At 40.3% G+C, this 12,747-nt stretch overlaps 2 protein-coding genes across 6 annotated transcripts in view; both read right to left on the bottom strand.

Moving 5' to 3' along the window:
• The window catches only part of LOC133646881 (E3 ubiquitin-protein ligase pellino homolog 2-like), a 38,313-nt gene extending 32,030 nt beyond the window's left edge, over window positions 1-6,283 (bottom strand). The window contains exon 1 of the mRNA XM_062042763.1: window positions 5,917-6,283. Within this exon, the coding sequence (XP_061898747.1) occupies window positions 5,917-5,993 (77 nt within the window). The 5' untranslated portion in view covers window positions 5,994-6,283. The remainder of the gene's footprint in view (window positions 1-5,916) is intronic.
• Window positions 6,284-8,754: 2,471 nt separating this feature from the next.
• The window catches only part of LOC133646880 (kinectin-like), a 44,298-nt gene continuing 40,305 nt past the window's right edge, over window positions 8,755-12,747 (bottom strand). For all 5 annotated transcript variants that reach the window (XM_062042757.1, XM_062042759.1, XM_062042760.1 and 2 more), the window contains 2 exons: window positions 9,531-9,635; window positions 8,755-9,436 (listed from right to left, as the gene is read on the bottom strand). In XM_062042757.1, coding sequence (XP_061898741.1) covers window positions 9,407-9,436; window positions 9,531-9,635 — 135 coding nt within the window. In that variant the 3' untranslated portion in view covers window positions 8,755-9,406. The remainder of the gene's footprint in view (window positions 9,437-9,530; window positions 9,636-12,747) is intronic.

The raw sequence follows: 12,747 nt of genomic DNA, 5'->3' as shown, positions 1-12,747 counted from the left end.
ATTCATGTTTTCACCGTCACATACCTCCTGTCACATTCCAGACTGAGCACATAAAACCACTCTGTTATTACAGGCTACCATTTAAGTGTTTAGACTAAGCATGTGCATTTGACTAAATATCATTGATCGATTATGGGGAATAATGGTCGATATGTTGATTGAACAATATAAGCTCCTGTTTTGATGCTAGTGTCATATTAGGCAGAAAATTGCTGCCAGGAAATGAGGTCTGCATAGATGTAGCTCAACGTAGACTCGAAAAAAATGAGGTCATGGTCTGATTTAAGAAAGTGCATCTTCTGGCTATAACCAATTCCACACACTTTACATAATTTCAGGATCAATTACTTAAGTGAATGTCATAGTGAATCCCTAGATTAGATGGAAACAGTAACACTTTAGTTTAGAAAAACACCCACTTTGATACCCTTTTTCAAACCAAAACTTGTCAACAATCGTCCCACACAACAGTGTTTCTCGTCTTGTGTAAACAACCCCTTATGCTAACATGGAGGGATGTTGCATCCAGGCAGTGAGATGTGCTGTGTAGTTACAACCGTTATCCATCTGGAAGGGTAAACAAAGGTGGCACTTAAGGTCAAATGATGTACACAGGAGGCCAGAGCCTCATTTGCATCTAAGGCAGCTCAATCTAAACTAGAGAAACAAATCTCTGACAGGACATTGCTAGATGAGTCAGCCTAAGGGCACAGTGAGTTAAATGAGTCAACTGACTCAAGCTGCCAAGGCGTGGAGAATCCATATGATTGAGATGAGCTTGCACAAGAGTTGCAGTATTAGGTCAATTACAGTCTTAACATTACTGCAGTCCCGATAAAAAGTAAAAAAAGACACCAGCTCCAAAAGGGCATCTCCACAATCAGCGCCAGAGATGTCCCCAAGTTGATTTGTACACTTCCTTGACAGAGTAGCTCTTAATGGGAGAGACGCACAAAGCTCAATCAATAGGCCCAGTCTCCCTGCCACAATGGACAGAGGAAGCTGAGCCCTGATCAATCCATCCTTTCATTTCCAGGATGCCCACACAGCCGGCCCCCCTCGCCGACCAGCACCGGTTGAGTCGGTGCAGTCAAGAGACTGGCAAGCGAACTAGTCATCGCCGTCATGGAGACAAATCACCGAGGGAGCTGCTGCTCAAACAACCTTTGTTCCACGTTGTCAGGTCGCTTGTCTGCCTCCAGTTTTGCTATCAATGGGATGGAAGGTGTCGTCACATGTTGTGATTATACAGCCGCCAAACGTGCGTCTTTGTGTCACAGAAAAGATGAAAAAGTATCAACTTCAAATATGCCAGACGGTCCTCCGGGGGTAGCACTTTTTGTCCTACTTACTCAGCTTCCGACCGAGGTGTGTGGGAGGTGGAACGAGATACAAAACATCTCTGTCATAACTTCATATTACACCATTCATAAACTTGATATCATACAAGACCAAAGACATATTATTGGTCAGGGTACTCGGTGATGATACAACACATTTTTACCATCTTCAGATGCCCTCCATGCCTTATAAAAATAACTTGTTTGCTTACATAATTTAACTACTGCACAAATACAGAAGGAACAGGGGAGGGATCCACAATATGTTTAGATAAACACAGTACAAAGTTTGTACTCATAGCTGTGAATGAGGCATATCCAAACAGATTAAATGTGGTAAAAACCGTTATATAACATTTTTGCAAGCAGAATGAATTGGGCAAGTTTAGTCAGGATCAGTGGTCTGGCAATTCAATTATTTGTGTCCCTAACCTGTGCTTCAGTAGCCATTTTAGCCTGAGAGGCCTGTAATAATGCAAAAAGTGTACGCTAGCCTCTTTGAGCAAGTCTTCATCAACCTCTTTGTCTGTTGTGTGCACCAAACAATACAATTTAAAGCGATAAATATATGGTTAATTGACAAAACAGAATAGTATAGCCTTTATATGTAGTCATAATTTCTACCGTTTGAGACTTTGTATTGAGAATTGTTCTGACCGGAAAAGTACTGCACGTCAAGTCAAGTCAAGTCAAGTCAACTTTATTTATATAGCACATTTTCAACAACTGTTTAGATTGCACCAAAGTGCTTTACAGGTTAAAAAAGCATGGAGCAAACAAAAAACAAACAAACAAAAAACCAACAACAAAAAAAACAACAACTAAGCAAAACAAAAAAAACAAACAAACAAAGAACATAAACAATGAGTGTGCTAAACAGGTAACCCAGAAACCTTAAGGTTACAGCAAACAAACAGATGTGTAGCCCTTTATTGGTCAACAAACCATACTTGGTACTCAACTTTAACCACATGAATCACAATATGGCAGTTGATCTGTGGGACTTTTCTAAACCAAATCACAAAAGATAAAAAAGATTGTGACTATACTGAAAAATGTTCAATTAAATAAACGAAAAGTACAACATACTTTATATTACTAGAACAAAAATGTTTTTCAAAAAACACAGGCAGGCGACTGCGTAAAATAGGTGCCTGTTAACACGCGAAGTCCCAGAGAAGGGTCAATTGACATTTTTACCTAGAAAACACACAAGAGGGTCATTTGACCCCTAGTCCCCCCTGTGGACACTCCTTTTGTTATGAAAATGTGGCTGTTAGTGGCACACGGCAGGGGGCCACTTGAGCCTGTGTGGGGGAGGGGACCTTACAGCTCAAGCTTTAGTTCTGAGGTAGGTTGTGTGTGTTTTTGCAAGGATCAACAGAATGAAGGGATCAACACTCTGACATTTATTGTTAAAAAAAATACAAAACAAAACATATTTACAAAGAATGAAAAAGCAACTGTTTTCCCAGTTTTGGTGTGGAGGGTTGTTGCAGAAGCAATTGTTATTTTTGTGTGCCAAAAATAGTTTAAAAAAAAAAATTTACAAAGAAAAAAGCATATTTACAAAGAATGAAAAACCATGTCCATGTAAACGTGACTGACATACATTTGAGCAGTCACTCACAATCCTGGCACTGCCATTGCTCCTTTCGGCATTTCCCACATGTATAATTTTTCTGTCTACCTAGACAAACTGCCCCTAACAGCCTCATTACCATAACAAAATGAGTGATTAGTGTATTCGGGAAAAGCGTCGGGCCAAATGACCCCTCTCTGGGTCTTCTAGGTAGACAGAAAAATGCTGGGACTTCTAGTGTAAACAATTATTTAGTTAAATTATCACTATTATAATATTTTGTACCCCCCATAGCCAGGAAGTAGTCTTGGCCTACATTCTTTCCTTTTTTTTAGGCACACAAAGTCTTTTAAACTGTTAAGTATTGTGTCTGTTACACAACAGCTGATTGTAATGTGCATCTTATCGGTCTCTTTTTATCAGTATCACTTTTTTTTTTACAACTGCAACAGAATATATAATATATGACAACACATATGATACCAGTATTTAGATTTTTTTTTAATTAGTGAAGTAGATGGTTACAAGTACTGCTCAAACACTGTTTGCCCTCCATGTGAAGAGTTGCTTTTTTTCCACTGCATCGCTTACATATTGACAAATACACTTAATATATAAAGAGGAGGCATCATTCTTATACTTTCTGGAACAAAATTTTGTGAGCCTGCTTGAAAAATGTCTCATCTATAACCTACGTCATTGCTTCTCAAACTTTTTTACAAAGTAAAACGTTAGAAAAAACCTGCCTCTCCATGTATCACTATAATGACTAACATTAAAAATACAGTAGCTTAGTAGGCCTAATTTTTCATTAAAAACATGGCAGAAGTTTTATTTCACAAGTATATTTAATATTGTTTGCCATTGTAACATTCTGAACAGTAACACTGTATTTAAATATTAAGTGATTCTTTGGCGTACTACTAGATGGAACCCGTGTACCATTAGTTTGAGAATCGCTGAGCTACATGAAGACACCCAGAAAAGTTTGCAATATTTAAGGGTTCTTCACGAGGAAACCTTACAATATATTACATGTACAAACTGCTATAAAATTGTATGAAATTGAGTAGATGGCGAGTTATAGTGATGTCGGGAAATCCCATATTTTTACCAATTTTACGAAGGAGATTTCCCATATTTTGAAATGCAAACGTTGATGCTCTTCTGACCCGCAGAATTAGACACTCGTAATGATGGTGTTTGTTAAATCCCCCGTTGTTTGGTCCTCAAAAATAATGTCAAAAAACTACTTACCGTAATTTCCGGACTATAAGCCGCACCTGACTATAAGCCGCACCAGCTAAATTTAGGGGAAAATACAGATTGCGCTCCATTATAAGCCGCACCCGACTATAAGACCGCAGGGTTTTGATGTGTAATTACCGTAGTATATAGGGGTTCCTGCTACCCACGGAGGGAATTGTCGGGACAGAGATGACTGTTTGGGAACGCAAAGCGCCCCATTTATTAACAATAAATCTTTCAATCATTCAATCAAACTTTCACATCTTTGACATGGCGAACAGCATTCGTGCAGAGTACAAATAATACAACGGTGCAAAGTAATACAAAGTGCTCGCCTGTACGTTATCAAAATAACCAGCCTACCGGTATTTGAAAAGTCAGTCTTTAATCATTGCGTCATCGTCTTCCTCCTGCGTACTAAAACCACCAAAATCCTCTTCGTCTGTGTCGGAGAAGAACAGGCCGTAAATAAGCCGCACCCTTGTATAAGCCGCAGGGACCAGAACGGGGGAAAAAGTAGCGGGCTTATAGTCCGGAAATTACGGTAAATCCTTGTCAAGCTGTTTACTGACACATCCTATTCATGTTTATTAATAACTTACTGCAAATGAATATGGGCTGCAAATATTGGTTACCAGCCTCTTTGAATGCTAATAATCGGTATTGGCCCTGAAAAATCTGTATCGGTCAATCTCTATTTTTTATTACAAATTTAGAAGAGTTTAAATTGCTAATGCTAATCGGTAGTATGTCCCAGCTATATATGGCAAATCCAATGTGAATTAGCATTGAGCTAGCACATTTTGAAAAGTGGATACTTGCTGTACTTTGAACACCGCCTTCTTGCTTTGTCGGCATGAAAAACATGTAACATTACGTAGAGGCAATCCGACTGAGTCTGCTCTGAGTGCATGACTTGCTTGTTTTCCGTCAAGTGTTTAAGCCGGTCCCGATTCTGCAACTGGACGTGACATGTCAAGTGCAACAAAAAAGGTATCCAAACATGGTACCGTTTGATATTACGTGAATCGGTAACCGGTAGTACTGACAGGATTCAGTTGGTGCCTGTAACTTTTCAGGTTTCAGACCCCCTTTTCACTCAGGTTTGGTAAGGACTGTGTTCACACTTGACCAAAGTGTACGAGCAGTGCAAACACCCTTAGTGCGTATAAACAGCACCAAGAATGAGTGTGACTGCACCTTTGAAATACAACAGTGCTTATCTTTATGTTCTGATGTGTGTTGTAGAGAAGTTACCATGCAAGAAAATGGGAAGGACCACAGGAGTTGGGGAGGGGGTCACCTCCATCCACTTCTGAATTCCTAAAACCCCATGCATCCTACTTTTGAGGTGGGAAGCGAGGCATAACTAAAGTCGTTTTGGTGGAATAAACTCCAGTCCATCTCCATGTCATCAGCATGTTTCGCCCCGATTCCATTCCACGCCACCAGTGGCGTATGGAGCAAGAACAGAACCTCAAAGGTACGCAGTACCTGTAAGTGTGCACGTGTCCCATTCCACGAGTAGCGTGATCGCGTGACATCATAAACACATAATCCCCACAATTACACGTCATGTTTACTTTGAGAAAAATGTATATTATTAGAAAAGTTGCGAGATAAGTTAGCTACGCAATAGCACTGTTTGGGAAACTTCCTCCGTCTATATAGCGTTTAGCATCGCGCTGCCAGTGGAGTTAAACAATACCTACGTAGTGTTGATGAAACAGAAGAATTAAAACTCACCCCAACACGACCAGCTCGCCGTATTGAACAGGGTCTTTGGAAGGGGCGCAGTGCTCCTCTTGGCTGGACGAAAACATGAGGCTTGTAGCTTCACAGTGCGGCGTTCACGGACCCAAAAGCACCAGCAGCACAAATATAGCCACACACCGCCTTCGAATAAAACCCCCCCAACACGCTCTTAGTTCATATCGTTTGTCCCACGAACTGTCTTAAGACGCTAGCGAGTATCCGTTCTTCATCAAACATACGTAACCTCTTTGCTTGTTTTCTGTGACATGGCAAAAACGTAACTTAGTTGGCGGTTGAACGTGCTCTGAAGCGGATACAAAAACAGCCAGGAGCACGGCCGGAATGTACCATTGGCTTGTTCTTCACTTGGACAGGGGGGAACCGCTTGCAGACTATTTTTAAAAGAGGTGGTTTCGACCAAAGTACGGCACGTATTGTATTTGTGTGCCATATTAAGGTTTTATACCACACAGTTAACACTTATATAAAAATATTACACCATATATTTGAATATAAACCTTACATGTAGCCCTGTACCACCCCTCACTTGATAGGCGACTCTCGGTTTATGTTATGTAAACAATGAGTACAATCTGGTGCTTTTTGAAAGGACATAATGAGCATATTTCTGTATAAGCAGTTAAATAAACATTTCAGTGTCAAATACATGTTTTTTCGACCCTTGGCCCCACATGTAAAAAAAGGGGTAGATTTACCTCAAAATATGAATTTTAATACAATAAGAAATTTGTCCAGATGATATATGTATACACATGTGTGTGTATATAAGTGTATACCACACACACACTTATTTAAATGTGTACACAGTGTATACTGAATGCTTTATACAAAAAACACAAGGTATGCAGGGAGCCATATTGTCAGTTCTATTAATCTATTCCTCTTATCTTTCACTTGTGCTTTTTTCCTCATTTGTGCTGTTTATGCACATAAATGACAATGGCCCGTGGGCCACACTTTGGACACTCGACATTTTGATACTCATACTTTCAGTTACACAGGCTGTCTTTGTTTCTTTAATCACTTATTACACATTATTTATTATTGTATTTCCCTATTACAAAATAGAAATATGGTAACATTTTGAAACACATTTTTGTCCAAATTCTGTGATGACTGTGTTCTGGTCTTGGTTACAATGGCATTATTTACATTGTCTACTTGCTTCTGCCTTTTCTTGCCCCTTGGAGACGAGTTTTTTTATATTTTTTATTTTTTTAAAAAAAGACTTTTGAGGCAACATTCTTTAAACCTTATGGATTTGATGAACACATAACACTGCTACTTTGAGAAAATGATACTTTAGTGGTGCCCCTTGTAACATTCCACATGACTACTTGTCACGCCTGTCTGATGAATGAACCCCATTAAAACTTTGGAAGGCTTGTCTGCACTTTATGGCCCATGCACCTTGTTTTCACAAGAGCTTGCATGGCTGGAGGTGCCATTGCTCCTTTACACCCACAGCCTTCCAACAATTATTGCCTCCTCTTTGAAAAGGTGTTCAATTACAAAAACCAGATGGCCCCTTGCTCATGCTTTTCCATTTTCCTTGTTAGATACAGTAGTTGTCCATTAACGTTATCAAAAAGGCAGCCTCGGCATCTTGTACAATGATTTAGGCCTTAAGGGGGCTGCCAATGATCATCATTTACAGCTCTTTTGTCCCCATTTTCTACTTGCCATTGTCTGTGAAAGAGACCACGACAGTCTTTTCTGTCTGCCTACTTGCCCTCCCACGTGTGTGTTGATCAAAGCTCCCGCACATACCACACTGATGGAGAGCAGATGCAGGGAGGGGACTTGCTTTGCTGAATGTGCACTGGCTGTATGTGACTGCAGATCTGTGAAGGCAGGAGGAGGAGCCAAATGTTTGAGCCAGAGGGCCTATAGTGCAACCAGCTACATTGCGTAATTGAGGGTGAACACTGGTGACATGAGACTACCAGTAAGTATCAGTAAGCGTGTGACAAAGAAAGCCAGCGAAGTCTAGCAGTACTGAAGGAGGAATTGTCCCATTGTAATTTGGTAAGCTTGAATGACCTCACAGTGACACACCTATTAGGCAACAATGTGACATTCATAACGTAACATCCAGTTCCTTCTCCTTCTAGAGTTTTCCATGAAGGCAAAAGACAGGGCTACAATCAGCTGACTGCAGCGTGACACTGTGTGAGAATGTGAAGAATGTGCTGATCCCATGTTGCTTACACCCTGATCCCAGTACAACACTCTCCACCCTAACACAACAGTACTGTTGTTGGAACACCAACAGTGGGTCGATTCTGAACAAAAATAGACCTGGAAGGGGTGAAACAAAATTAAAACATTCCAAAGAAAAAATGGAACATACTGTATACACTTAAGGGAGCAGCATTGTCCCGACGTCCACAATACACGCACAGCTTACAGCATTTACTCCAATTGTCCGCTGCAGACTTTGGCTTGTTTACTCGACACCCTTTCAGTGTGCTGAGAAGAAAAGTATGGTTTTGACATTTTCCAGCACAATGTCGAGGGGGAGGGGAAGCACTGCTCTGTCAACTTGTTATAAAAGCTGACTTAAACAATTATTGTTATGTATTCAGAAGTGATCTGCAGTACATAACTAGAAGACAAATACTATTGTCCTGTTGAACTTGAACTGGACAAAGCTCAAACAAAATCTCGTTGACATGTATGACTTAAGTGTTATTATGACAATGACAATAAAGGAATTGATTGATTGATTTGATTGATTGAACTTGTTAAAGGCGTGTGATGCCCTCTTGTGGCATAGGCAGAGAGAAAGAAGAGCAACAACAATGGGCAGATTCATCAAGCATCCCTTTTATTAACACCACCTGTTACAAAAAGAACAAACTTCAGTGTTAATGAACTCAGCAACAATATAGCAAGTGTTGATCACCGATGATATGGGACACATTTTCTTTAAGTTGTTACAGTAGAATTAAAACCTCTACACGGTTGACCTGACAGCCTCCCTTCTCTTTAGGAATTGCAGTACATTGTAGTGACTAAATTATGGAAAAGAGGTGCATTTATGTATTTAGAAGTGGTGGGGAGGCTAATAGATCAACGTGACATAACTCAGCAGATACATTAAAACAATACATACTCTTTAATTTAAGATATAAAGACAAAAAAACTACTTAGTTGTTTTTTTTAATCACTGCCCTGTTGTGACAAGTAAACAACCGCAGTATCGAGAAGGATATCACTGAAATACATGAAGAATGGTTGCCACACAGATTGAACAGATTATGCTGGATGCAGTTAATAAGATCAGAAAAAAACTTGCAATGCTGCTGCTGAAGAGGAATGTGGTGGGAGTGTTTGGTATAAACAGTAAATCTCAGCCTGTTCCGTTGTTTGACGTCGTCATTGTGTGCTGTGATGGTGGTTGTGATGTCCTTGCAGTGCAGTCAGGATGGCTGCGAGAGCATCTCTCCTCTGCTCGCTATACCTTTGACAGGTCTCTGTCAGCCTCCTGGATGACAGACAAATGGGAGAAATGGAAATCAGCACAATCCAAATATTTAAATGGCAGGTTAAACAATAATAGGCAGGAGAAGAGGTCTTACCGCTTCCTTGGTGAGCTGTTGGCTGACACTTCGTAGCAGCTGCTGCACTTCACGGACTGTCTGGTTAAGTCCTGCAGTCATCTTCTCCTTTCTGTCTATGTTTTCCTAGTCAACCCAAAATGACTGTTTTAGACTTCATTGCATGTAAATGTGTCAAACAAAGAAACTAAGCGAGTCCTATAATATATATACAGGTAAAAGCCTGTAAATTAGAATATTTTGAAAAACTTGATTTATTTCAGTAATTGCATTCAAAAGGTGTAACTTGTACATTATATTTATTCATTGCACACAGACTGATGCATTCAAATGTTTATTTCATTTAATTTGATGATTTGAAGTGGCAACAAATGAAAATCCAAAATTCCGTGTGTCACAAAATTAGAATATTACTTAAGGCTAATACAAAGAAAGGGATTTTTAGAAATGTTGGCCAACTGAAAAGTATGAAAATGAAAAATATGAGCATGTACAATACTCAATACTTGGTTGGAGCTCCTTTTGCCTCAATTACTGCGTTAATGCGGCGTGGCATGGAGTCGATGAGTTTCTGGCACTGCTCAGGTGTTATGAGAGCCCAGGTTGCTCTGATAGTGGCCTTCAACTCTTCTGCGTTTTTGGGTCTGGCATTCTGCATCTTCCTTTTCACAATACCCCACAGATTTTCTATGGGGCTAAGGTCAGGGGAGTTGGCGGGCCAATTTAGAACAGAAATACCATGGTCCGTAAACCAGGCACGGGTAGATTTTGCGCTGTGTGCAGGCGCCAAGTCCTGTTGGAACTTGAAATCTCCATCTCCATAGAGCAGGTCAGCAGCAGGAAGCATGAAGTGCTCTAAAACTTGCTGGTAGACGGCTGCGTTGACCCTGGATCTCAGGAAACAGAGTGGACCGACACCAGCAGATGACATGGCACCCCAAACCATCACTGATGGTGGAAACTTTACACTAGACTTCAGGCAACGTGGATCCTGTGCCTCTCCTGTCTTCCTCCAGACTCTGGGACCTCGATTTCCAAAGGAAATGCAAAATTTGCTTTCGTTTCCACCATCAGTGATGGTTTGGGGTGCCATGTCATCTGCTGGTGTCGGTCCACTCTGTTTCCTGAGATCCAGGGTCAACGCAGCCGTCTACCAGCAAGTTTTAGAGCACTTCATGCTTCCTGCTGCTGACCTGCTCTATGGAGATGGAGATTTCAAGTTCCAACAGGACTTGGCGCCTGCACACAGCGCAAAATCTACCCGTGCCTGGTTTACGGACCATGGTATTTCTGTTCTAAATTGGCCCGCCAACTCCCCTGACCTTAGCCCCATAGAAAATCTGTGGGGTATTGTGAAAAGGAAGATGCAGAATGCCAGACCCAAAAACGCAGAAGAGTTGAAGGCCACTATCAGAGCAACCTGGGCTCTCATAACACCTGAGCAGTGCCAGAAACTCATCGACTCCATGCCACGCCGCATTAACGCAGTAATTGAGGCAAAAGGAGCTCCAACCAAGTATTGAGTATTGTACATGCTCATATTTTTCATTTTCATACTTTTCAGTTGGCCAACATTTCTAAAAATCCCTTTTTTGTATTAGCCTTAAGTAATATTCTAATTTTGTGACACACGGAATTTTGGATTTTCATTTGTTGCCACTTCAAATCATCAAAATTAAATGAAATAAACATTTGAATGCATCAGTCTGTGTGCAATGAATAAATATAATGTACAAGTTACACCTTTTGAATGCAATTACTGAAATAAATCAAGTTTTTCAAAATATTCTAATTTACTGGCTTTTACCTGTATATACACAATCGAACCTCAGTCATCAAGCCCTCTATTTGCAAACTTTTTGATTTACAAACTTTTGGATCAGCCTAAGAATGCCTCTGTGTGCGTAGCATGTCTCTGTGTAAGAATGCTTCGGCCATTCAGCCTTTCTCTCTCCCATTGTGTGTTTGCTCTTTTCATTCAGCTCCATGTCAATGTGGGTGAATAACACTTTAAAAAATTTTTTTAATTATTGTAGCAATATGGTTGTCAAAGTTAAGGATTTCGGATCGTATGGAAGGGCACCGTAGTGGCTTGTGTGTGCGAGTGTGCGCGCGCGTACGTACGTACGTGTGATGGCTGAGCAACGGATACAGCACAGTACTGCTTGTTTTGAAATAGAAAGTTGATCTATCACCCCTTATGTTTGTTTGCTATACAATACTGTTTAACACTTTATTATATTGTGTTCGAAGTGTACAAACCTCAACTTTCTGTCGAGACTGGAACCCAATATTAATATTTACATTGTTTCTTATGGGGAACTTTGCTTCACTATACAAACTTTTCAATTTACGAACCATGTTCAAGAACCAGTTAAGTTTGTGACTCGAAGTTCCATTGTGTAACAATTCATAACAACCAGTAAATAGATACAGCAAATTAACAAATAACAATTTCAACTGAGCATAGATAGTAACTACCGTCACCATTGTATTTTTTACAATCCTCGTTTAACATTTTTCTGGCATGGCTTCCTACACTGTCGACAAAGAAGAAAAACTGCTCTACCTGCTGGCTTTGCAAAGCAGTGAAATAAAGAAACGATGGTAAAGATGGCTATACATGCCACAAGAGAGGAGCAGAGGGAATATACAATCCTGGTGAAGATCATGACAAGTATTGATCTTAAAGAGCATTTCAAATACTTTAGAACGTCAGAAAAAGTTTGATGATCCAGTTGGGCGCCTAGCCCCACTTGAAGGGAAGCTGTACGCCCTTTGAACGACTAAAAAAAAACACAGGAAATAATGAACCAAAAGCGGACCAATCACAGCCTTCACAGTCTGTGTCGTCATGACTAGGGATGGGGCTTATCCAATCCAGTATCGGGGGCAGATATCAGCGTAATAGTACGAATCGTAAAATCCAGATGCAACATGCTATTTCCCATACATACAATGTTGTCTGTTCCAATGACTCCACAAGTTATGCCGGCTCTGCTCGCCTTCGTGTTTCATTGTGTCTCAGGAATCCATTCCAAAGTTTGCAGCCAGTTATTTTGGGCACCGTTAAATCTAACCAACCAGACTTCCTACTTAACTATAGTTGCCTATTGCGATATCCAGGTATAAGTTCATAAGTACACTTGTCTGTAAAGAGCGTTTAAAGCCTAATTGAAATGAATAATGATGATGATGATAATATTAAAGCAAACTGAACAGCATCTGTATCAGTCAA

The sequence above is a fragment of the Entelurus aequoreus genome, linkage group LG03 (genome assembly GCF_033978785.1).
Source record: "Entelurus aequoreus isolate RoL-2023_Sb linkage group LG03, RoL_Eaeq_v1.1, whole genome shotgun sequence".
Taxonomy (NCBI): Eukaryota; Metazoa; Chordata; class Actinopteri; order Syngnathiformes; family Syngnathidae; genus Entelurus; species Entelurus aequoreus.
Note: the sequence above shows the minus strand (reverse complement) of the source record. Positions and strands in the feature narration are given on the sequence as shown.